Here is a 27,862-nt window from a genome sequence, read left to right as displayed (position 1 = left end):
CAAGTTACTACAGGTCCTGCGAAGACAAACTTGCAGAAGAAGAGGAAAGCCTCTTGGGGCAATTTTTCCTGGAAAAAGAAGATAAACAATATGTAAGTACAGAAGGTAACCCATCTGATTTTGACTTTAAAATTGTGAATTTATTACATAGGTTGCTTGATTGTTATGAAGTCCGGGTCGTTAGTAAAGGATGGACATTTGTGCCTACATCTCGTGCTCATGTTTGTGAGACTGTTAATACTTTAAGGGGCTTCATTAGAAAGCTAAATTTAAATTTTTTGTATGAAAGTAAGGATTGCGATGTAGTCTCTGGTGATAAGAATATTTGTATAAAACCAAATTGTTTTAATCCTCCTTTGAGGCCTGAGTTAGAGGCCTTTCAAAATGTGATGGAAAAGCAATTCAGGGAATTGTTATCAATATTCTCATTGGAGCATTCAAGTTTCTGAAAATCTTTACATCTTTCATAGGTTTGCTCTTCATGTTCCTTATGTGTCAGTTGTAATGTACTTTCCAGCTATTTAATTTTCCTCCAAAATTATAATGAGCAGAATAAATAGTAAAGAAATGCAGATATCTGAAAAACTCCAAGGCACAGTTTTTTGAGAATTGTATGGCAATAGTAGTCATACTTGCCAGGGATCTACAACTTTCATTTGGGTCATGTTCGCAGCTGAATGATAACATAAATTTTTTAATGCTTTGAACAATTTTTCTGACTCTAAAATATCTAAACAATGCAATACAAATTTTGGAGTAGGTGTGCAATGTATACAGTGCACTTCAGTGTTTTCAAAGAGAAATTCTATCTACTGTTTTATGATGACATCCAAAACATGTGCACAGTTTATTATTACACTCTGCTTCACTATATAGACATGTATTTGCAATATCTGCTACTGCTCTGTGAACAGCCAGTTTTATTAAATTTGGCAGAGCTTGTTTCTGAACACTGTACGTATTATATTGTACATATCACATTTTTGTTGTCAGCTGTTATAACACCTAATGCATTTGTAACAATCAATACTCTTTTGCAATAATACAGTATAACACAATTTTTTATTTCTACAACATAAATTCATCACTCCCCAGGTTAATTTGCACCAATACCATGTTCAAGGATTCTACTAAAGGTCCCCTAATTCCTTTCACTGTAAAGCTTAATAATCACTGGTTATTTCTGTAACAAAATATTGAGAGTATTCATAATTTAGAAAGAAAAAAAATGTTTTCTTGTGTTTATATTTTATATTCTATATAAACCCTACTACTAGAATGCTGTATGCTGACTTTACTAAATTAATTGTTAATCTATACATAACCTATGTTTCTATGGAACCTATATCTATGTATGATATGCTTGTGTAATTTCTTTATGACATGCTGTTGGAGCATTTCTCCCCGGGCCTCCGCTGAAAATGGATATGTGTCCAGTCGGACTTTCCTGGTTAACAAATGTAAAATAAAATAAATAAATAAAATAAAATATCACCACATATAGAAGTAATGATACAAACTTAGAGGTGGGAGTACTAACAGTCAGTATAGCTGTGCCTTCATGCAACACACTGAAATGGTTTCCTAAAATGTTGGTATATATTGTCCTCAGGTACAGTTCCAGGGAACTGTATATACAAGATTAATCATAAGACTGTGCTGTACCATTTGCTGCTCTGCATATATACTGCATTTGATAGTAGCTGTAGAACAACACTGCCATTCATCATAATAGCGTTTTCGGGATGCTATTTGAAAATATTTCTCATTTTCTGTTATAGCATTTATAGGTTTAGTCAACACAATATATAAGGAAGGTATCTATAGGAATGACAACATATCTTTTGCAGGATCAGGCTTTCACCTGTGTGTAGTGCAGATGCATTAGATCTTATTGGTTGCCTGATTTTTCATAAATACCTATGGCATTTTTCAACTTTTTTGAATGTCAGCCCTTTCTACTTATTCTGTCTGGTGTCCGTAAATTTGCAAAGTTCCTTTAATTAAATCAAATCAAATAAAATCCTCAAACAATGTCATTAAGACTGGTATATTTTCACAATGTAAATTTCAATTCTGTTGCAAGAAAGCATGGTGTGTGTGTGTGTGTGTGTGCGTGTGTGTGTGCGTGTGTGTGTGTGTGTGTGTGTGTGTGTGTGTGTGTGTGTGTGTGTGTGTGTGTGTGTGTGTGTGTGTGCATTTGTGTGTGTATCTAAAATCTATCCACAGGAGCAGAAAACTGACTGCAAAGCAACTCAAACCAACATTTCATCCACAGACACAGATATACTGTAGCCTTATGCTCCTATTTTTGTAGTACATTTTCCATATATTGCATCATACTAAGAAATTATTTATATTGACTGAACAACTGCATAGCTCTAAAACAGCCATTTCTTATACTAGTGCTTCAGGAATTATGCAAGATAATGGCTAAGGGAATATCAAAAGGATAAGCAGTTTTGTTGGAAACGCTGTGTGCATTTTCTAATGAAAATTTGCAGATCTGTAGAATGAAAACAATTTTTTCTCAGATTAGTCTGGGTATAATGTGAAATGTTTCACTTTGCTATACAGACTTGAACTATTTCCTATAGAGGAATTTAAATTACTACAAGATCCTGTCTCCAAGCCATACTAGAAATGCAGCCTTATACCAGAAACTAAGTCTTTGTGATAAGGACAAACATAGTATGATCATAGGAAGTTGCTAGTCTATTGACCCTGAGGCCCTTATAGGCCTAGCCAAGAGTTTAGCCTATGTTTAGACAAGTCAGCACCCAATGCCCCTGTCTAACAGGAACACGGGTGGTATCCCGGGGATGTATTTTCTATTTGCCATCCAGTTATCCAGGTTGCACTTAAAAAGGGGTAAAGAGGTATTCAGCTTGACGTGGAGAGGGAGTCTGTTCCACAGATAGGGGAGTCTCTGGGACACAAATCTGTCCCGCCAACAAGTCCTGTTGATGTCACAGACCAGGTTGAGGCCATGCCTGCTGTTTACTTGAGTGGAGCTTGACTTGCGGATATGCAGCAGTCCCATCAAGGCGAGGTCCGAGATCACCTTGTATGCCAAACAGAGGTCACCTCTGAGGAGTCTGTATGAAATTGAATATAGAGATAGGGCTTTTAGCCTATCTGTATATGCTAGGTTTTTGAGGCCCTGGATTCTCCTCTTGTGGAACCTCTGTGGTCTCTCCAGCTGCTGCATGTGCTTTGCGAGGTGCATGCCAAATGGGGCATTGTACTCAATAATGGGCCTTATAAGGGAAGAATACAGGGATGTTATGACCTCATTGTCCCTGGATGAGATACCCTTACTTATGAGGTGGTTCATGTAGAAAGCTTTCTGTATAAGAGAAAACTCTCAGCACCATTATCCCTTTACCTGTGGTGTTGCTCCTTGTCTTGAAAAAAATTCCACATATGCAATGTTCTGGTCCAAAAATAATAAGTAAAGTTCTATTTTCATTTGTGGACTGGAAGACTGTCTCCCCATGGAAGAAGAATTTAAGGAATTTACAAAATTGGTTATTATCATAACATTCTGGAGCAATATCCTGAAATACTTTATTTTATTTGTTTTTATTTTTATTTTATTTTTATTAAAATAAATTATTTTATTTTATTAAAATAAATTATTTTATTATACAACAAAATAAATAAATAAAATAAAAATTCTGGAGCAATATCCTGAAATACTTTATTGAGAACAAAAAAGGGCACCTACAAGTATTATTTGAGTATTTTCATTTCAAGACATTGCTGGTCTACTGGCAAATAAGGAGTTTCTGCCTACATTTTCAGTTAAAGACAAAACACCAAAGCTGTCTACAGATGTCATCCAGGTACCTTGTATATAACCATAGTTTACTGCTATATTCACTAGTTAGTACAAAATTATGCTCCCAATGTGCCATCAACATATTGACAAAGACAGCCCCACATGGTGAGCCCATTGCTACCCCCTTGTACTGTAAAAAAATACCTGCCTTCAAAATATATATAATTATTCTCAAGGACCAGGTCTAATAATACTTCATATAAATATAATTTGCTATGAGAGACAGACATACTAGTCACCATAGATGTCAAAGGTTTGTACACTGTCATACCCCAAGGACTGGGAATTCAGTGGGTTTTGCATTTTTTGCTCGAGAAAAGGGTTTCTCATAGCAAATTATACAAGGTACCTGGACAACATTTGTATCATCTGGAATAGACTGAACAAGAGCTATCAGAGTTTATTGATTATATAAATAATACAACTGAGTTTTTAAAGTTTAGCCAGGATGAGAGTCATGAGGAACTTTCTTATTTGGATGTTCATTTAATGAAAGACAGAATCAACAACAAATAGGTGTCAGTAATTTATCGAAAACCCACATATTCTAACACATTCTTGCACTTCACCAGCGCATACCCTTATCACCAGAAGAGATCAATGGTGAAGGACCAGCTGGTGAGAGCTGCAAGGATGGTGTCTGAGGAAACTGAATTCATTAAGGAGTGTGAACTACTGTGTGATATGTTCTCAAGGAGGGGATAGCCACCGGTGCTGTTGAGTGAGCTTAAAATGGAAGTTATGAATAAAAGAGAGAATGTTTTTTACCACCCCATTTTGTTTAATACAACCACAGCACTCAACTTTCCTCACTTGTCTAGAGGAAAACAGTTTTTAGTACTTAATAAATAAGCACCTATTCAGGCATGTCTAAAGGTCAGCTCCCAGTGTTTTCTCCTGTCTACCTGGTGAATCTGGGCATCTTGGGACAATTCAGCAATTGCCTCATGTACACAGACAACCCTCTCCTCCTACCACCCAACACTATGACCTGTGAGAGATGCACTTATATAGCCAAACTGGAAACAAAGCTCTCTTTACCAAAGACTGGCCTAGACAGTCAAGAGGAGAAGGTAAACACTTGCACCGCACCACACTGATCACATAGTCCCTCAAAACCTACACCACCAAAACACACACACAGAACCAGAAAATACACACCTACATTCGCGGAGGCTCTCAGTACTAATCTGCCCAAACAGAGACCTCCAAAGTAGAAATGCAAGCAACCTCCACCCCCCAACACAACCCAAATGACACATAGCCCACATACTCAGTGTGCCACTCAACTACAGCCCATAAGGCATAACGTACCCAACACTCTAGTCATAGGTGACTCTATAGTCAGGCACACTGATGTTCCACTCACCAGGCTAAACAAGGAAAAAGTTACTGTCAGCTGCCTGTCAGGTGCCAGGATCCGCCACATAATGCACGCACTCAGGTCACGCCACAACAAGTACAAATATGACTCTGTCATTGTCCATGTTGGTGTGAATGACCTGAGACGTACCTCCCTGGTCTACATGAAAAGAGACATGGAGGAGCTCTCTGATCTTGTAGCCCAGGCAGGTATGACCCAAGCCCTGAGTAGCATCCTGCCATCACCCAGAATGACACCACAGTACAAGGACAAAATGATTGACTTTTAACAATTGGCTAAGCTTTTGGTGTCATTCTATGGAATCCGGTATCTGTCTGCCTGGGATGACATGATCGACAGACCACGCTGCTTTGCCAGAGATGGCCTGCACCTGTCTCCCTTGGGATTCCAGATACTGGCAAAGGCTCTTGCCACCCCTGTAGTGCCTTTTTTAGGCAAAGTTCAAATGACAAATTCACCACCGTAACAGGTACAAGCAAGCAAAATCTGAGGGTAATGCTACTCAATGCTAGAAGTCTAAACCTCAGAATGCACTCACTCGAGGCACTCCTTAAAATGGAGAACAGTGACATCTCTGCAGTGACAGAGACCTGGTTCAAAGCTCCAGAGAGCACCCCTGCATTACCAGGCTATAATTCATACCACACCTTTCGGCCACCAAACCCAGACCGAAACACTAAAGGTGGAGGCATGTCCATATTCATTAAGGATATCCACACCTCCAAGCTAGTTGCTCAGCATAATGCATCCGAGATTATCCAAGTTCAAATAACTCTGGGCAAAACCACAATCCAGATTGTAGCTTGCTACAGACCCCCCACCATGCCCCAGGATTCCCACTCCTCTTTTCTTGATACACTGGAAGATATTAAGGTACAACCTAACACTCTAATAATGGGTGATTTCAACTACCCTACCATTAACTGGGAAAACTACTCATGTACCAACTCTTTTACTCAACGTTTTCTGGAAATCATCAATTCCAACGCTTTGGATCAACTTATCCACACCCCCACCAGAGGCAGCAATATCCTATACCTGGTCATCACCAACATGGGTGACCGGTGTTCCACACCAGAGGTCAGCTCCTCGCTGGTCAGATCCGACCACAAGCTAATCACCCTAGACATCCACATCCCGCTCCCACCCCCCATTAGGAGAACAACCGTAAAAAATTTCTCCAAAGCCAACTTCACACTTCTTAAGACAAAAGTGGCAAACTTCATGACACCCATGCAGATGGACAATAGAGATACAACTGCTGAATCCTACACAAATGCACTTTATAAGCACTTACACGAGTGCATGGATCGTGCTATCCCTAACAGAACCAAGATGCTATCCTCCAAAAAAAGGAAACCAATCTGGTGGTCTTCTGCCATAAACAAACTCTACAACAGAAGAAAGAAACTGTTGCAAAAAAGAGTAAAATCCCACGATTGGAGGAACTCCCTGGTCAGCCTCAGTAAGAAGCTGAGATCCCTCATAAAATCCTCCAAAGCTAGTTATGAAAACAAAATTGCCACTGATTCTAAAGACAACCACAAAGCATTCTATAGCTATGTCAAAAATCTCAATGGCAACACTCAGATCTGCTTTGAGTTACAGCACAATGACACTAAATATACAGAACCAACTGATATTGCCAGCATCCTGGCAGATAGGTTCAGTGCTAACTTTACCCCCCTCTCACCCCCTAAAGGGCCCATCTTTATACTGGAAGAATGCAAAGTTCCTGTAATCACGGCTGCACAGGTAAAAATTTCACTCTCCAAAGCCAAGAACACAGCATCCATGGGACCTGACAACATCCCAGGCTGCCTTCTACATGAACTACAGAATGAACTGGCACCCCACCTAAGTACCATGTTCAATCATAGCCTCACCTCAGGCTTTGTGCCCATTGAATGGCGCACCATGACAGTTATCCCACTCCATAAAGGGGGGCCACAACAGACCTGTCTGCAAGGCTATGGAACGTATCATCATGGAACTCATAAACAAAGACATTGGAGATCTCCAAACCCTGGACCCCACACAGTTTGGGTTTGTAAAAGGCAGATCATGTCTCCTATACTTGATAGACTTCTTTGAAGTAGTCAGCAAAGCCATAGATGAAGGTAAGGTGGTTCACACAGCCTATCTAGATCTTGCCAAGGCGTTCAACACCATCCCCCACTCTGGAATTATAGATAAACTCACTAAACTAGGTATAAATCCCTATGTCACAAGATGGGTTGCCAACTGGCTTACTGAAAGAACCCACACTGTGAAAGTAGCAGACTCCAAATCAGACTTCAGACCAGTGACAAGTGGAGTAACACAGGGTTCAGTCCTGGGTCCTCTCCTGTTTGGTATCTACTTCTCTGAAGTACAGGCTAACACAGGTCTTTGGCTAACTAAATTTGCAGATGACTGCAAACTAGGAGCCATAATTGAAACTCCTAATGATGTGGTCATCCTACAAAAGGGCCTCACTGAGACAGATGCATGGTGTCAAAGACATGGTCTCAAGCTCAATGCCAAAAAGTGCATTGTCATCCCCTTTGATAAAAATTCTGTACCCATGAACTACCACATAGGCGGTAGTCTACTTAACACCAAAAGTGTGATAAGAGACCTTGGGACACAGGTGGACAGTAGTCTCTCCTTTGATAATCACATCGCCAAAGTGGTCAGGAAATTCTTCTATGTGGCACACCTCATCACAAAAGGTTTCTCATCCAGAAAAAAAAGAGGTCATTGTTCCCCTCTACTCATCACTCATTAGACCCATTATAGAGTACAGCGCCCTTTTTGGTATGTACCTCACAAGACATCTACAACAACTGGAAAGGCCGCAAAAATACCTCACAAAGAGGATTACTGGCCTCAAACAGATGCCTTACACAGACCGTCTCAAAAAACTCCAGCTTTACTCCATCGCATATCGCCTACTCAGAGGCGATCTCTGCCTAACATACAAAGCTATGTCAAACCCAGAGCTGTTGGACATGCCTCACTTAAAGAAATCCCGATCCCTCAGAGCTACACGGTCTAGGGACCTAAATCTTGTCACCACAATAAACAGAATATGCTGGAGGGATAGATTCCTGTCCCAGAGACTTCCCATACTCTGGAACAGACTACCTATCTATGTCAAACAGAGCTCCTCATTAGCAATCTTCGAGAAAAATCTTGATGATTGGATGGGTAATAGGAAATTCACCCCGGGGATCACTTCTGTGGTTCTGCTTGACAGGGGCATAGGAAAATAATTTTCTTGGGTAGCGAAAGCCAGGGTACATTTTTGGCTAGGCTTGTATAGGCCCTAGGGCCAATAGCCTATTACCTACCTATGAACCTATAATAATGCTAATAATAATAATAATAAAAGTACATTTAATAATTCACTTAATGGTAATGAGAATATGGCAGTTTCTAGTCAGGATCATAATGTAGTGGATAATTTGGATGTAGAGAATAATTCCAAAACCCAGTACAGTTTGTCCTTCATTACTACTTATAACAGCCAACATAATTTAATCAGATGGGTACTAAATAAAAATTGGAAAATATTATTGAATGATAAACAGATTAGAATGAAAGTGAGTGTTACACCTAATATAGTGTATTGAAAGGGTTCTAATTTTAAAAATATTTTTGAGAATATGAACGATAAGGAGAAAACAAGTAATTGAGGGGCAATGTTTAGATGTGGTTTTTGTCCCTATTGTGCTAAAATAAAAATAGGGAATACATTCACGGTAAGAGGGGAAGCTGTTGAGTTGAAAAATAAGTATGATTGTAATTCAAGATTTGTGGTTTATCTGGCTACTTGCGAATGCTGTCTCGGGTTCTACACTGGTAAGACAGGACGTAGACTCAGAGACAGAATTTATGAACACAAATATAATATTAAGAAAAGTAAGGATACTAGCTCATTGGTGAAGCATATTAGTGAATGCCCAAGTCACTCATTCAAATACATGGTTATAGACCAGATTCAGTCGGATCCAAGGGGTGGGCCTATAGGATTTCATCTGAAAAGAAAGGAGTTGCTTTGGCAACTTAGTTTGAATGCATGTTCATGGCCAGGGCTGAATGAGCTTAGTTCCATTTACTGTCTGCTTAAATTGAAGGCCTTAGAAAGATAGGATTATACGGCTTCATTTCATTTTATTTCAACATCTTTTGACTATTTTTTTGTGTATTCATTTTTGTGCATTATATGTTTCATATGATTCATATATATTTCTTTTTTGAGTAGTGACAGTATGGTTATTGAGGAGTGTAAATTTATGTTTTATCAAAAAGTGAATTTTAATATGAAAACATACATGGTTTTATAGAAATACCTTTATGTAAGGTCTCAGTGAAATTTTAAGGAATTTTTGTATCTGTCACTTTAATATACGATTGACTAGTTTGGAATAGGCTGATTTAACTAATTACTAGGGAGGTTTGTTTGTTATAAAAGACTGAATGACTTGAAGAACTGTTATCTGATGAAGTCCAATTGTTTTTGAACGGACAAAAGTGCTAATCATTAAGGTTTCTGGTGAACTTCTATGCTCAGATTTTGAGTTTTGTCTTTTTCAGTTTGTGTCTTGTGTTTCTTGTATACATTTTCAGTTAGTATCTAATACATATTATGAAATTATTCAGAATTAAACTGTGTAGTGACTAGAACAAATACGAGTAAAAAGTCTCGGCTTATTACAGCTGTCCAGTATATTGTGATGGCATTTACTTTCATCACCTATGATCTATCTTTTCTTTCAGACCTGCAGAATGTGTCACAGTGTGCAGCAGTAACTCCTGTGGCACTGTGTGATTTACACTACCTAACCCTTACCGTAACCCTAAAACACACACCCTTGCACACAAACTTCAAGCTCCAGCACTTACCTTTGTCAACCATCTGTAAATCGCACAAACATGCATTTGAGCAAATTTCCTGTCACTCAGTCTGTACTGCAGTTCAGTTGTGTTGCACAAATGAGTGCCAATGAACTGCGCTGCATTTGTGTGTATATTATATATATATATATATATATATATATATATATATATATATATATATATATATATATATATATTTATTTATTTATATAAAGAACAGATTCTTGTAGTGAGATGCAAATGTTTTCCAACCTTGGGAGTAATATGCTTCCCACCATTAAGGAAAAATGTTAGCCCACAGGGAAAACTGGTACTTCTTGACCATTGAAGTTGCTTGCTGAGCCTCCTTAAAATTTAGAAAAAAGAGCCACTAACTGTAGCCAATCTTAGTTGATACTTCAGCGTACTCACTCACTTTCAACTTGTTTAGAAAAAGATACTGTTTTATTGAAAAATAAATATTAAATTGATGAGCGTATTCAACCTTAACAGAGCTTCATCAGATCTACAGTTAGATCCACCCCCCCCCGCTTCCCACCTTAGTAATGGCTACTAACTCTAACTCTGCCCCTTCCCTCAACCCTAACCCTACTCCTTACTATCATTAAAACCTTCCCATAACACTGCCAATACACAACTACACAAGACACACTCAGCCACAAAAGCACTCACTAAAAACACTACATCAGTCCCCTAACCTAACCATGACCCTAACCGTAAAATACACATACTCTCACTCAAGCATGCAAGACCTCTCCCCAACCCTAGCACTAACTCTCACATGCACTACCACTTTCACCTGCTCATTTCATGATATTCCATCTTTTATTGACATCAGTTTTGTTTTTTTTCCCATATTGTGTGCCAGTATCATCCTGTGTCTAATAATACAAGAGTCAGAGTCTGTACTTTCAACAGTATAAGGGCCACTACCTCACATAACTTTTGAATAAAAAATGTATATGCTATTATTCTTGTGAGATTTATATACAATTTTTCATGTTTCAGAGATTTTTCCATTTATTCAGTAATTCTGTTAGCCATGCTCAGATTAAGAATGCTTATCAATTTTAAGTAGTATTCTATTCTCAGTGAAGCTATAGGTTATATCATATGTTTCCGAAAAGATATAGATATTAAGGAATAAATCAGTTACATACTCTGTTTCACCATGGAATTACAGATACCTGATTTTTTTACAGAGTCGTCTCAATGTGCAAGTACTTCCAAGAAAATGTAAAAGAACTCTCTGAAAAATTTTATTCTACACTGAGAAGACACAATTATGTAACACCAACATCCTACCTAGAGCTAATTCTGACCTTCAAAGCCTTACTGAATAGCAAACGGCATGAAGTTGATCTGATGAGAAATCGCTATTTAGTAGGTCTAGAGAAACTCCAGTTTGCTGCTTCACAGGTAGGTTCAGATACTTGATTGCATACCCTTTTCCATCTGGACAAAGCTGTCATAACATTCTTTCTGCATGTAGGCAGTAATACATTTATTCTAGTAAGATTTATAGTCTTTTGCTTTTTTACATTAGAAGATTGCAATGTCATTATCTATTTGCCAGATGCTAACATAAACAAAATATAAGCAAATGCATAGCCTGCCAGATTTTTTTAATTTGCTACCATTATAGTTGCCAGCTATGCGAGGAAGCCTGTAGGCACATCTCCCTATTTCTACAATTTAAGATATCTGTATGACTTTTTACAGCATTTCTTAAAAGAAGCTTCAAAATGTCAGGCTGAGCACTTCAAAATATGTACATAAGTATATATGAATCTGACTGAAAAAAGTGTGGGGGGAGAAGCAAGAATTTTATTTCCAAGACTACTTAAAATGAAATACTCCAGGAAAATGACTGAAGTGCAGAAGCATACACAAAGGAGTGACTGCAATTGCAATTTTTTTTTGGCTCCTCGTGTAAACATGAGGGCATAACAGGGACCTGGCTGTTCTCCATAGGAGAGGAGGGAGAAGAATCAGGTTGGAAAAGAGACCTTGCTTTTCATTTAGCTTTCATGCTGTCTGAGGGCATGACATGAATCTGGTGTTCCGAAGGAAGGAGTGCCAGATCAGGGAGTTTACAGACTATCTGCCAGCTACAGACTATTAATATTTCTTGATAATTAACCCCCCCATTTACATTTTTTCTATAAACATTCAGTATATAAAAGATGTGGGTTTTTTCATTTTTTAGTATCAGTTTGTCCATCTGTACCTCTCGTTTGTCCATTTGTACGCTCCCTTTCACAGACACATGCAAACCATTATGCAATACTTGACCAAGTTTATTCAGCAACCATAAAGAGAGGCACCTTGATAGTCATATTATCTATATACTTGTTTTCTATAGACTAATTAAATACAGTAGAGCAATTTGTACAGAAGGTATCACTGGTGCATTCAGGAATGCTTTGAGAACTGTATCAAATGCCTCCTCCCAATTTACTCAATGGCATCTGTACCACCCCCTGCTTTGTCTTCTACCTTAACCTGCATTTTCCCTTTCAGTCTCCTCTCAGTTACTTCTCTGGCTCAGGGACAGGTCTCGTTAAACCTATGTTAATCATCAATACCTGCCAGGAAGCCAGGAACCACCAGCTGAAAGGTATTCATTTGTTGTGCATTCCATTTACCTTTGGCTGATTGAATCCTGAAAGAGCCTATTACTCTTGACATACTTGTCACATGTAACCAGTGGTCCAGTGACATGGGTGTCCATACTTCCCAAACCTGTTGGCTGTTGACTAAGAAATAATTGCAAAGCAGGAGGGGGACCCTAGGTCCACCAGGCAGCCTGCTAATTATGGCCGCCTGCTCCCACTTTATTACTAGTGTTATTTATCCTACTGCTCCTTACTATGCTCCCAGAAGAGGTCCTGAGATAAAGGCAGTCTCTTTAAACAGGTCCAAACCTAAGTCAGACAGGCGCATGCTGTCCAGCCTGAATCAAACCACGCCCCTGTCTTGAGGTCTGTTTACCTACGTACCAAGAGGTCTGGGCTGGGAGCCAGTTTGGCTGTCTTTCTGTTAAAATATTTTCTGGTTCTCTCCATAGCCATGGTACTTTTCCTCCTACCATCGAACTTTGAGGGCCCTTATTGGAGTCGTTAGCCTTCTCTTGCTAGCTAACCCCAGTCATTGCCACATGGGTGCATTAGGTTTGCTGTGATCCACCATGGTTATGAACCATTTGACAAGCCATTGGAAGCATCTATGCCCAAGATATTCTTCTCTAACAGTGCAAGTGCACTTCCCCTTTACTCGGGTTTAAGCTCATCTGTGAGCCTTTAGGGTGAACTCTAACTCACCTTGTTGCCAAGTGAATTGCCAGTCATAAAAGTATGCAGGGAACATGTGGTAAAGGAGAAAAGAAATGATTAACATCACAGCCAAGAGAAAAGAAATGATTAACATCACAGCCACAAGTGTCTTGCACAAACTATGTGTATACACACACACAGACACACACATATACGTGTGTGTGTGTGTGTGTGTGTGTGTGTGTGTGTGTATGTGTGTGTATGTGTGTGTGTATATATCTACGCGCACATATTTTTTCTCAAAATTTTTTTTAGTTTTCAAATACAGTTGAATAAATTCCATAGTATTTGTATATAACATCTTAAATAACTATGTACACTATTTACATCAGCCTAACACTATAACAGAGCTCAATATATACAATTACTTTATAGGTATAACAGTCCAGTTATCAAAGTGTATCTGTTCAGTTATTGTAAAGTGTCAATCAATGATAAGACTTTTTTCCATGGATTGTTAATAAATGGCTTAGGATGAATCCTTAATTCTTTAATTTTAATTTCCAAAAATGTTGTGTTCTTCAGTAGGCTGTAGAAATCTTCCAAAGTCGGTATTGTGTTTGTATTCCATCTTCTTGTTATACACTTCCTTGAGATTGCAAGTATTGTCCAAACTAGATACATATTTGACTCATTTAAATGAGGACCTTCATACACATTTAATAATACTAGAGCTTTAGATAAGTTAAATGATTCATTAAATAAAGCTTGTAAAAAGTTTTTAATACCATTCTAAAATGGCGTAATTTTAACATAGTTGAAAAAAATGTGATTCCAATCTGCATTGTGTATTTGCTCACACCTCCAACATATTCCCTTTGTGGAAGAATTAATTTTAGTAATTCTATCTGGAGTTAAGAATGCTCTGTGCAAGCATTTCCAATTAAATACATTCCAGTATTGTGTAAAGGATTTATGTTTTAGTGATAATAAAATATTTGATTTAATTTCTTCAGTTAGCTGTAATGAGTGTCCTTTTGTTATATAATTCCAATATGAGGACTTGGGTGTTGTTTTATAATTTATCAATATCTTGTAAATTTTCAAAATACTATTTCCCATGTCATAATCATAATATATGATTTCAAATAGGTATTTCGTATGTTTAGGTATTTCTTTAAATGAAGAATTACTAATTATTCTGCATAAATCTTGTGAATACGTCAGAATGCTTTGCATAGTTAGCCAATCTTATTGTGGAATTTTGTATATTGTTTCTATTGTTTGCATATCCAGAACTTTTAGTTCTTTGATACATTGAAACCAACAAACAAATCCTGTCTATTCCCAGGAATTAATTATTTCTCTGTATATTTTATGTGGATAGCTCTTTTTAACTATGAATGGTGTTAAAAGATTAAACCAGATTTTTAAATCTATATTTGCATTAATTGTTGTGTCTTTCGGCTTTTCCCGGTTAGGGGTCGCCACATTTGCTTTAATAATTTTCCTAAATGAGTCAATGTAATAATTAATCATACGAGTTTTAGTGGGCTTAATTATGTTATATTGCACACTAATGCATAATATGTTCCATGGCAAATTGTTTTTATCTGTTATTTGAAATTTTTTTTGTAAATCAAATTCATTTATTTATATTACAGTTAGTAATTCTTTCCAATTTGCAGAATAATTTAGACTACTCCAGTATGAGGTTGTTTTAGATATTGATGCTTTTATATATGTTTCTATATCAGGAAAGTTTAATCCTCCCTGTTTCCATGGTTTGATATGATGTATTCTGCTTCTTTTGGGAAACCATAAAAATGTTATTAGGCATGAGTTTATTTCTTTGAGTATATTCCTTTCTGGTAACAGTTGTATTGCCAAAGCTATATATAGAATTTTGGGTAGTAAAACCATTTTTATTAACTGTAGTCTATCTTCAAATGTTAATATTATTTTGTTCCACTTTTCCACAGAGATTTTAATTGTATTGATGATATTATTGTAGTTTTTTGAGACTAATTCATAATTATCCTTGCATAACTCAATTCCTAGATATTTTAAGGTAGATTCTTGTTTCCCTATAATGTGATTCCCCTTTGTCTGCAATTTTTTTTAATTTAAAAATAAAAATTTTGATTTTGATTTATTGAAATGGAGTCCTGAAGTCCTGTAAAATGTGTCAATTAAAATATCTAATTCTTCTAATGTCTATTTTTGTATTGGATAATGTTAATAATATGTCATTAGCAGAGAGCATTATTTTAGAATTGTATTATTCATAAACATCTACTCCTTTGATTTTTGTATTGTTACGTATTAAATCTGCCAATATTTCAATAGCCAAAGCAAATAGAATCGGTGACATGGGACATCCTTGTTTAGTACCCTTTGTTGTATGTATAGATTCAGAGCTGACAGGACCTAGCTTAACATATGCTAAATTATTTGTATATATATTCTTTAGTAGATGAACAAAGGAAGGAGGAAATTCAAATAACATAAGAATTTTGAATAAATAGTTGCAATTTAGAGAATCAAAGGCTTTCTCTATATCTAAGCCAATTATGAGTGTTTCTTTATTTTCTTTATTAATATAATCTATAAGAGAAATTATCATTTTAATATTGTCATGTGTGTGTCTATGATATATAAATCCAGTTTGATCATTATTTATTGTTTTGGATAGTGGTATTTTCATTCTGTTAGTTAATATTGTCATAAATATCTTATATTCATTATTTAATAAGGATGTAGGTCTATATGAGTTACAGAGGTTTGAGGATTTGTTTTCCTTTAGGATTAGTGTGATTAAGGAATATCTCCAAGAGGGTGGTATTAAAGCTTGTGACTGAATTTCTAACAGAGTTTTATGGAACAGGGATAATATCTTTGAAGGAAAAAATATATATTTCCATGATTATGCCATCTATACATGGAGCTTTATTATTTTTACCCTATTTTATTGTATCTGTAATTTCTTTGTAGGATATGGGTGCTTGCAGATCTAGTTTTAATTTTTCTATTTTTTTTTTATATTGGAACATTTTTCATCTAGATTTAATTGATCGATATGTATATTTTCTTTTTGGAAATGTTCCATATAGTGATTTCTATAGGCATCAAGAATGTCACCTATATCTGATACATTTTTCCCCTTCTTTTCATGGAAGATACTTTTAATATTATTAGCTTTTGATTGTATTTTGATTCTTGTGGATGAATTGTGTAGATTCATAGGTTCATAGGTTCATAGGTTTATACTAGGCTATCTGCCCGAAGGCATTTATAAGCCTAGCCCATAGTTTTTTGTGGCTTACGCCACCCCTTAGTTTGGAGAAACTATGCCCATTATTTAGCTGTGCCTCTGTCGAGCAGTGACACTGAGGTAACCCCTGGGGTGTATCTGCGATCTCCCATCCATTGGTCAAGATTCCTCTTGAACAAGGCCAGCGAGTGCTCTGCCTCACATAAACCGGGATTTTGTTCCACAGCATAGGGAGTCTTTGAGTGATGAATCTATCCCTCCAGCACGTCCTATTAATAACCGTGTCGAGGTTTAAGTCACCCGCCCTTGTGGCTCTGAGGGATCTAGATTTTTGAGATGAAGCATATTCATCAAATCTGGGTTTGACATGGCCTTGTATGTCAGGCATAGGTCACCTCTGAGCAAGCACTGAATATAACTGGAGTTCTTTCAGTCGTGCAGCATAAGACAGATTTTGAGACCCTTTATCCTTTTGGTGAGGAACTTTTGTGGCCTCTCCAGCTGCTGCAAGTGTCGGGTCAGATACATTCCGAATGGGGCATTGTACTCGATCATTGGTCTGATGAGTGATGAGTATAGGAGACTATGACTTCCCTTGATCTAGATGTGAATCCCTTCATGATAAGGTGGGCAATGTAGAAGGTCTTCCTAACTACTTTAGCAATATGAGTGTTGAATGAAAGGCTACTGTCAACCTGGGTTCCCAGGTCCCTAATAACTTCTTCTGTGTTCAGGGATTGCCACCTATATGGTAGCTAGGGGTAACCTTATTTTTCCCGAAGGGTATGACTATGCATTTCTTGGCATTTAACTTGAGGCCATGGCTCTGGCACCAGTTATCCGTTTCTGTGAGACCCTTCTGAAGGATGTCTGTGTCGGATGTGTTCTCAACCAGTTTGCAGTCATCTGCGAACTTTGTCAGCCATAACCCTCCTGTGTTTGCTTGTACTTCAGAAAAGTAGATGCCAAACAAGAGTGGGCCCAGGACTGAGCCCTGTGGGACACCACTTGTGACAGGCTTAGAGTCTGACATGGCGCCAGCAACTCTGACCCTGTGGGTTCTGTCACTCAGCCAGTTTGCAACCCATCTTGTAATGTATGGGTTTACATTTAAGTTGATGAGTTTTTCAATGATATCCGAGTGGGCTATTGTATAGCCTTTGCCAGGTCTAGGTAGGCTGTATGGACTGCCTTTCCCTCGTCAATGGCCTTGGTGACTGTTTCAAAAAAGTCAACCAAGTTTAAAAGGCATGATCTGCCTTTGACAAAGCCAAACTGGGTTGGATCCAAAGTCTGCAAATTCCCTATGTCTTTTATTATGAGATCCATTATGATCCTTTCCATGGCTTTGCAGATCAGGCTTGTCAAGCTAATGGGACGGTAATTTCCAGGGTCGGTGGAGGCACCGCCTTTGTGGAGTGGGACCACAGTCGCTGTCGCCACTCCTGGAGTGCATCCGGAGGTGAGACTAAGATTAAACAGCTGTCCTAACTGTGGGTTTAATTCCTCGTTGAGTTCATGGAGCACACAGCCAGGGACACCATCAGGTCCCATGGATGCCGTGTTCTTTGCCTTGGAGAGAGCAGTTCTCACCTGAGCGTTGGAGATGTTTGGGGGGCTACAATCATTTGGTATAGATATCTCTTCTTTAGGCGGGGAGGGTGGGGAGAAGTTTGCACTGAACCTGTCAGCCAGTATGTTGGCAATGTCTGTAGGATCAGTAATCTTTACATCATTTTGAACTAATTCTGAACATATCTGGGAGTTTCCTCCTAGGTTTCTGACATAGCTAAAGAATGCTTTATGGTTGTCTTTAGAGTCCTTAGCTATTTTTTTCTCAAAATTAGCTTTGGATGATTTTATGAGAGCTCTTAGCTTTTTATTTATAGTGATCAGCGGTGTCTTACCTTTTAAGGATTTTGCTCTATCTTGTAGTAGCTTTCTCCTTTTATTGTAGAGTTTGTTTATGGCTGGGGTCCACCAGACTGGACGCTTGCCTTTGGTACAAAGAGTCTTTGTTTTGCTTGGGATTGCCTGATCCATGCAGCCCTGCAGGTGCTGGTAGAAGGCATTTGTAAGTGATTCAGCGGTTTGAGTAATGTTAACCGCTCAGGGGCCTTAAAGGAGACCACACTAGTCTTTAGAAGTGTGAAGTAAGTTCTTTACTGTGGTATTTTTCATTTCGGTGGGGGGGATGAGGACCTCCAGCGAGATTAGTTTGTGATCAGATCTCACCAGTGAGGGGTATACTTCTGGCGTTGAACATTGTGCTCCCATGTTCATGATGATGAGATCAAGTATGTTCTCTCCTCTTGTGGGGATGGTGACTAGTTGTTCCATGGCATTTGAGTTTATGAATTCCAGGAACTTTTGGGCTAGAGTGTTTGGGCTTGAGTAGTGTTCCCAGTCTATATTAGGGTAGTTGAAGTCACCTAGTATGATGGTGTTCGAGATACATTTATCCCTCCAGTGTTTTCAGGAAGGCCATGTGAGGTTCCTGAGTTTCGGGTGGCCTGTAACATGCTACAATTTGCAGAGCAGTCTTGCCTATGGTTAATTGCACCTGGATGGTTTCTGATGCATCGTCGATGCCACCAATCTTGAGGTGTGGGTGTCCTTGATGAATATGGATACCCTCCTCCTTTCTTGGTATTGTCCGGTTTTGTGGCGGAGCATGATATGAGGTAAAACCTGATAGTGCTGGGGTGCTCTCAGGAGCCTTGAACCAGGTTTCTGTCACAGCACAGACATCGATGTTCTCCATACTGAGAAGGGCCTCTGCATCTTGAGGTTGAGACTTCTGGCATTGAGCAGCATTACCCTTAGTTTTTTTCTTTGTTTTGTTCTAGGGTGGTAGGTTTAGAATTTGAGCCTTGCCTAAAAAGGCACTATGGGGTGGCAAGAGCCTTTGCCAAAATCCGGAATCCAGGGTGACAAGTGCAAGGCAGCATGGCTTGTCCAGCATGTCATCCCAGGCAGACAGACATTGGATCCCCTTTGAATGACACCAGAGTTTAAGCCAATTTTTAAAGCTGATCATCTTATCTCTGTATTGTGGCATCATTCTTGGTGAAGGTAGGATACTGCTCAAGGTCAGGGTCATACCTGCCTGGGCTACATAATCAGAGAGCTCCTCTATGTCTCTTTTCATGTAGTCCAGGGAGTTTACACCAGCGTGGACAATGATTGAGTCGTACTTGTACCTGCTGTTGAGAGACCTGAGTGCATGCGTTATGTGGCGGTTTCTAGCACCCGACAGGCAGCTTACTGTGACCCTCTCCTTACTCAGTCTGGTCGTCAATGTGTCTGACTATGGAGTCACCAATGACTAGTGTGTCTGGCATAGTGTTTGGCCTTAAGGGCTGTGACTGATTGACACTCTGACTGTGTGGTCTATGTGATGCAGGTGTTGTGTTCTGAGGTGGTAGTTGTTTGGGTGTCTGCTTTGGTGGCCTCTGCTATTTTGGTAGATTTTTGATCAGAGCCTCCGAGTATGTCTTTGTGTGTTTATGTGTATGCTTTGAGGTTGTGATGGTATTATGTGAGACTGGGTCTATAGTGTGTGTGGTTACCTTCTCCTCCTGCCTGGTCTTGCCAGTCCTATGTTGAGAGAGCTCAGCCTCCAGTTTGGCTAGTTGCATCTCATGTATTTGTGTTTTGTGGGAGGAGGAGAGGGTTGTCTGTGTACATGAGGCAATTGTAACATTGCCTCAATAATCCCAGGTTACCAGCTGAGCAGGAGAGGATATTAGCAACTGATCCCTCGACATGCTAGAAGGAATAGACAGAAAAACTTAAAAAAAGGTTTTGGGGGATGTGGGTGACCGAGAAATGGGGTTTGCTTTTTTGGGGTACTTTCTATAACAAGAGTGCTGTATCGAGGTGATAAGTACTGTAGGAGCAAGTGCTTAGCTATACGGATAGAGAATAATCTACTTGGGAGTCAAGTAGAGATCATTTATAGTTGTAGGATACACTAAATAGAACAGTAGTACACTTTGAGGAAGGTAGTTTTAAGGGAAAATTTGAAGAGTGAACTTTAGGTAGCCCTAATAGTTTAAATCTGCTTAACCGTAGCTGCCCTAGTGTGCAGCTCCATTTATAGCAGGGGCTGGAAAAACAGGAAATGACCCAAAATGGCCAACAAATTACAAGTTGCTGCTTCTAACCACTCCTCTGAGGACAAACAAGCAGCTCAGTACTCCCCACTCCCACTGGTGAGTAAAGAAACTACCTCTGGCCACACAAGAAAATGGAGGAACACAGAAACCAAATACAAAGCTCAGGGATCAGCAAAATCTGATCACTGGAACAACTAGCAAGTAAAGTTTAGGAAAGGAGAAATATTTTTTTGTTTTTTTTTTTTTCAAACAGACAGGAAGAAGTGGGCCAAGGTGTTAATTTTTAGTTTTTCTAAAGAAATTTTTATTTATTTACTTATGTATTTTTTTATTATTTTTTATTTATATGATACTAATTTTTCATATATATGATACTAATTTATATAGTTATGTAGAATACTGTGGTTAACATTGATTACTGTGTCTTTAAGAAATTCAAAAATTTATGGTGCCAAAAAGTGCATATAAACTGTCTTTTTTAAAATGGTGATTAGTTCTGAAGAAGCTCAACTTGTGTGAGTGAAAGCGCTAAACTGTTATTGGATTAAACACGTTTTTATTTTTACCAACGTTTCATTGCAGTGTATTTAGTTATCGCTCTCTCAGCTTTTTATTGGAATTGTTTGCCTGCCAAGACCTGAGGGTTTTTTTCAGTGTGGTTTTTGGTTACGGAGTTTTTCTAAAGCTAAACTAGTTTTATGTGTTAGAATTTTGTTGTATTTATTGTTTAATACTTCTACTTTCTCTTTCATCTCCAAATGATTTTGATTTTTTCAGCTTTTACTGACAAAAGTTTGGATTGTAGATCTAATAATTCAGAATCCCATTCTCTGATTGTTGTATACCGGGTTAGGGTTTTACCATATATGTAAGCTTTTAATAAGTCCCATATTATTATTTTATTTATCTCTATGGTGTAATTAATATCTAAGAAGAAGTGCAATTCAGATAATAACCAGGGTTTGAACTTTTTAATTTTAGTTATATATGCTGGAATTCTGGAGTTAAAGATTCATGGTTTGTACCCATTTTGAAGTTTTAGTATCAATGAATTGTGGTCTGAAAAGGAGCAGGGAGTGATTGAGAAATTAATGATTTTAGAGTGTAAGTCATGGGCAGCAAATATTTTATCTGTTCTAGTTTAGGTACCAAATATGTGATCTTGATTGGAAAACAACAAAGATTTATCTTCTTTAAATTTGAAAGTATCTACAAGATGAAATGATTCTACCCACTTGTTTAAAGCTTTTGATACAGCAGATATACACAGCAGTCTTTTATTTGTAGTTTCAGAAATATCAAATATACAGTTAAAATATCCTCCTAATATTAAGTTGCCTTTATAATTATTGGAAATGAAATCCAAGTGTTTTTTAACAGTTCCTGATCCAATTCCTTGGAACCAGTATAGATTGTCTAAGGTCCATATTCTGTTAATATATTTAACTATTACTAATGTCACAAAGGCCTTCTTTATCTTCATACTTCTAAATGATTTCTGGGTTAATCACATTTGTTTTCCATAAAATCGTTACCCCTTTTGTCTTTGTCTTATAAGTGGATTGCGCCAATATCATATATTCCTTAGGATTCTATTTGTAATTGTCATTTGTTTTGAAATGAGTTTCTTGAAGGAAGACAATGTGCGCTTTGTTCAGTTTTAAATATTTCAGTAGACTTGATTTCTTGTTAGCATTGTTTAAGCCACTGGTATTTAAAGATAATAAAGTTAAATCCAGTGTTCACCTTTGTGAAGAATTACTGGACTCTTTGAACATTCTGAATAAATCATTACTGTTTCTCAGCTGTTTAAGAAACCCTCCTTTTTTAAAAATAAAAACAGATGACAAGTGATGTACTACATTAGTTGATACTTTGAGAGATGTAGTTGTAGGAGTTATTTTTTGGGACAGCTATCTAGGAATCAGTTTTTTGTTTCTTCTTTCTAGCATCAGTCCAAGGATTTGTTTCTTTTATTTTTTAAGAATAGGGGCCATCCATTCCATTTCTTCTGGGATAGGCACTATGTTGTTGTTTTTGATGAAAATAGTAGCTTCTTCTAAGTCATTAAAGGTTCTTATCTCATTGGCAAGAAGTATTTTTATCTTGGCTGGAAAGGGCAGCTGTGCTTTAATGTTGTTTTGTGTCAACAGTTTTATTATTGGCCAGACTTTTTTCCTTTGTTCTAGTATTCGGGAAGAATAATCATTGTCAAACCTTATCAGGCTTTGATTGTATTTTAAGGGTGAGTTTCTCCAAGCAGATTTTAATATTAGATGTTCATGTTTCACTGTTGCAGTCATTACATTTGGGTTATCTGCTTGCAGGTTGCCCTCAGTCAGCCTGATTAACAAAGTCTTGGGTCCTGCGTCGGTTGCTGTCCCTTCTTCCATGACATCAGGTTGTCAGGGGTATAAAACATGCAGCCGATGCCATTACATCAGTCTTTCTTGCAGTGAGGTGCCTGAAACAGAAGCAGTTCGCAAGTGCCGGTCGGCCGACTCCTGAAATTTTTGTTTTTGAGTTTCAGAACCAAAGTCTTCAACTAAAGCTAAGTATACTGTAGGGGAAACTTTTTCTTGCTCCTTACCAATGTCAGTAAAAGTTAATAATTGCATTACTTGTGGAAAGGAAATACCTCATAAAGATTTTCATTCGTACTGTATTCCTTGCCTAGGCCCTGACTACGACGTACCTTGCTGTTGGTTTTGCGCTTTATTTAATCAGCGCACTATCCACCGTCGGTATAATTTCGCCTCTAAAAATTTCGGTTCTCACTTTAATTATCCAGAAATGTTGTCGGATAGCCATCCGACTACTGGGATTCTGAAAAAACGCAAAGATAAAGACAGAGACAGGCCGCCGAGGTCCAAACTGCCGACGACGCTTCTCCAAAGCCAGTCGCCAGTTCGCCAGTACTCAGTGAGGTGCTTTCGCAGCCTTTGATACCTACTACATCTGATTCACAGGCCTCTACTGAGACCCATTTGGAGTCCGGTATGCCGCGAGATGCTTCAACTATGGAACCTGCAGATGTCTCTACCTTGGATGGGTCCGGAGCCGCTGTGCAGGCACTGGCTTCTGAGGGTGTATTCAGGCCTACGGACTTGCATATTAAATTGACGCCTCCTTCATTACTTAGGCCTAAATCTCGATCCATGTCTAAAAAAATGATGCTCAGGCCTCTATGCCTAAAAAACAAATGATAAGAATGGCTGAAGATCTAATAACTCTAATCAGGGGTAGCCAACCCCCCCTCCCTTCTAAGAGGCATCGGACTGAGGTTGATTATGAATCTTCTGATCAGGATTCTGTTTTTTCTGACTCTTGTGATGATCTGGATTTGCCCTTACCTACTTATGAGGATTTGGATGCAGAGGACTCTATTCCCTCTGCTTCCCCTCCTGAGGATTTTTCTTTTGGGGAAACCTTACGTACTCTAAGGGAGCATTTCCACTGGGAAAGCCAGGATTTTTCTGATTCAAAAATGAGGCTTAGGGATTTCTTTCTCCTACCTCAGCATAGGCCTTTAGCTATTCCTCCTGTACTAGACATTGTTGATGATGCTTTCTCGAAATCTAGTTTGGCCCCTGATTCCCTGCCTCCTGTTCCCAGAAAACCTGACAGATACTACAGGGTCCCTGAGTCCTACATGTTCCTTTTCAAAAATCCTATTGCAGATCCAGAGACTATTTCACAGGGGCCCAAGGGCATTAAGGCTTCTACTGCTAAAAATCCTACCCCTTCTAATAGAGACTCCAGGGCGCTGGATAGATGGGGTAAGAAGGTTTACACTTCTGCAACCTTGGCCATTAGGGCTTTAAACTGCCAGTTTCATATGTTAAAATATCAGCAACATGTTATTGGACTGTTTAAACAGAAAATGATGTTAATTCCTGACTGTATGGAAAATAAAGAATTACAGGATTTAATGCATTCTGACGAAAAAGGTGGAAAACATACTTTGCAATGTGGTTTTGATTCATTATAGGCCTCTTGCAGGGCTGCTATTGCTGGGTCTGTGCTCAGAAGGCATGCTTGGCGTAAGGAGCAATCTTTGCCTGATCATGTTAAGGCTAAATTGTTGGATGCTCCGTTAAATCAGGACCGCCTGTTTGGCAACAAGGCTGAGGAAGTTCTTAAAAAGATGGAAGATAAAGCTAAATTGGCAACAAGGCTGAGGAAGTTCTTAAAAAGATGGAAGATAAAGCTAAATCTATGCAAACTGTTAACGATTTTTTACAAGTTCAGCCTCCTAGATTTAGTAGGCACTGGTCCTCCAAGAATTGGTCCTTTCCAGCCCCTTCCAGGTCTTCTCAAGCCAAACCCAGACACAACAAAAACCCCAGGTTTCAGTCCCAGGGGACTCACAGAACTAAGTAGTGGGGGGCCTCCACTTCCAGGTCTGGGAATAATAAGACTTCCCCTATGGTAAACTGTCTCAATGACTTCCTTTTAAAATTTCCAAGCACTTATCAACTGACTGCCCCTTTGGGGGGAAAGATTGCTCTTCATGCAAAGAATTGGGAACTCCTTACCCAGGACAAATGGGTTTTAAATATAGTGTCCCAGGGATACAGATTTCACTTCCATACGTTGCCACCACCAAGTGGATGGCCGGACCTACCCCCAAATCAGTGGGCAGAGGCCCAAAAACAAGTACTTTCTCTCTTAAGGATGGGGGTTATTCAGCTGGTACCAGAAGAGGAAAAGGGAAAAGGTTTCTACTCAAGACTTTTCCTGGTACCCAGAAAAGGCAATTCATGGTGTCCTATTCTGGACCTGTTTACTCTAAACACCTTTTTTGGAGATTCCAAAATTCAAGATGCTGACTCTTCACCAATTACTTCCTATGCTAGGCAGAGATGCCTGGTTGGCAACACTAGATTTAAAAGAAGCATACCTGCACATCCCAATCAGGGAATCTTGCAGAAGATACCTACGCTTCAAAGCAGGCTACACACACTATCAGTTCTCTGCACTGCCCTTTGGCTTATCTAGTGTGCCCAGGGTATTCACAAAGCGCCTAGCTCCAGTTATTGCATTTTGAAGGCAAAGAAATATTCAAATATACCCATGCCTGGTCGATTGTCTAATTCAGGCAGAAAGCCAGGACATACTTTTGATTGATCTGGCCTTTGTAAAAATGGTTCTAACTTGTCTGGGGTACACCATAAATGAAAAGAAATCACACCTGGTACCCTGTCAACAAATTATATTCCTGGGAGCAAGCTTGAATACAACTTCCCAGATGGCTTACCACGCCAGAAAAGCAAATTCATTCGACAACCTACTTCAAACAAGTGTCCACAAAAACCTTGCTATCTGCAAGACAAATACTGCAAGCCTTGGGGTTCTTGGCCTCCTGCATTCTTCTAATTCCATATGCAAGACTGCATGTGAGGAAACTACAGTGGTATCTAAAAATCCTATGGTGTCAACATTCTCAAGACCTAGAAACAATGATTCCTATCATACCTTGCTTACACCTAGACTTCCTTTGGTGGGCAGAGGCCTGCCACCAAAACAAGGGACTACCTTTCACACCACCCCCTGCCGCCCAAACCCTAACAACAGATGCATCAGACAATGCATGGGGGGGGGCTCACCTGGCAGGGAAGTGCATTCAAGGCAAATGGAACCCAAGTCAAATGCACCTGTATATCCATCAAAAAGAAATGTTAGCTGTACAGAATGCTGTGACAACCTTCAAGGATTTAATTCTTCCAGAACAACTAATGGTAAAGACAGACAACACCATTGTTATGTGGTACATAAAGAAGCAGGGGGGAGTACACATTCTTACTCCCTCTGCAGTCTAGTCATGGCATTGTGGAACACAACCTTGAGCTACCAAGTGCACCTACAAGCTCAATTCCTGCCAGGAAACTTAAATACACTGGCAGACAGACTAAGCAGAAACCTCATGGACCCACACGAGTGGAAACTGGAACCAAGGATTTTCAACATGTTGACAAGCAAATGGGGGAGCCCAGATATAGACCTGTTTGCCTCTCCCCAGAATTACCAATTGGACAAATTTTGCACAAGGACTCCCCACAAACAAGCCTGGAAAGTGGATGCTCTGTCCTTCAGCTGGAAAAACCTATCAGTCTATGCCTTCCCCCCTCTGCCTCTGCTCTCCAAAGTACTACTAAAAATCAAACATCACAAACCAAGGACGATTTTGATTGCTCCAGACTGGCCACGCCAACACTGGCATCCCCTCTGCGCAGTGTGTCACGGTTATTTCCATGGCACCTGCCTCAGACTTCTTCCCATCTGTCTCAGCAGGAGAACCAGATTCTGCACCCTCAGCTTCCAACACTGAACCTTGCAATTTGGCTAATTACTTAATCTCTCCTTTACCATCCCTCAGCAAACCTGTGATGTATATAATTTTAGAGGTGAGGAGGCCTAGTACTAGAAAATATTATTTTGAAAAATGGAAAAGATTCTGTGCCTGGAACCAATCTCAAGGAATGAGCACAGCAGTGCCCAATTTACCTGAGATTTTACAATACTTAACTGAGATGCTTCACAAGGGCCTGTCTTTTTCCTCCATTAAAATCCACGCCTCAGCCATTTCAGCTCATTATAACACAGAACCTTCCCTCTTCTCTCTTCCACTGCTCAAGCAGTTCCTCAGATGGGCCAAAAATTTGAGACCACCCAGGAGAGCTCCAACCCCAGCCTGGGACCTTAACTTTGTCTTGGAGAAACTCACTCTACCTCCTTTCGAGCCATCTGCTACTGCAGACTTAAAATTTCTTTCTTGGAAAACAGCTTTCCTTTTAGCAATCACTTCAGCTAGAAGGGTATCTGAATTACAGGCCCTTATTGCAGTGGAGCTTTTCATCATTTTTCATGTGGACATGGTGTCCCTCAGAACCAATCCATCCTTCATGCCCAAGGTGGTATCCAGTGTGGCTCTTAATCAGTCCATTCATTTGCCAACCTTCTTTCCCAATCCACAGAATAAAGGGGAATGGATACTGCATTCCTTAGATGTGCACAGACAACTTAGATTCTACTAGGACAGGACTAAACCTCAAAGAAAATCTGAACAACTGTTGGTGG

At 39.0% G+C, this 27,862-nt stretch overlaps 1 protein-coding gene across 1 annotated transcript in view; it reads left to right on the top strand.

Annotated features, from left to right (window-relative positions):
• DNAH3 (dynein axonemal heavy chain 3) overlaps nt 1-27,862 on the top strand; it is a 2,217,123-nt gene that overhangs the window by 1,880,534 nt on the left and 308,727 nt on the right. Inside the window, exon 49 of the mRNA XM_044089509.1 lies at nt 11,315-11,531. Coding sequence (XP_043945444.1) covers nt 11,315-11,531 — 217 coding nt within the window. The remainder of the gene's footprint in view (nt 1-11,314; nt 11,532-27,862) is intronic.

The sequence above is a fragment of the Protopterus annectens genome, chromosome 12.part0, assembly GCF_019279795.1.
Source record: "Protopterus annectens isolate FY-2018-M chromosome 12.part0, PAN1.0, whole genome shotgun sequence".
Taxonomy (NCBI): domain Eukaryota; kingdom Metazoa; phylum Chordata; order Ceratodontiformes; family Protopteridae; genus Protopterus; species Protopterus annectens.
This window is presented reverse-complemented; position numbering and strand designations above follow the sequence as displayed.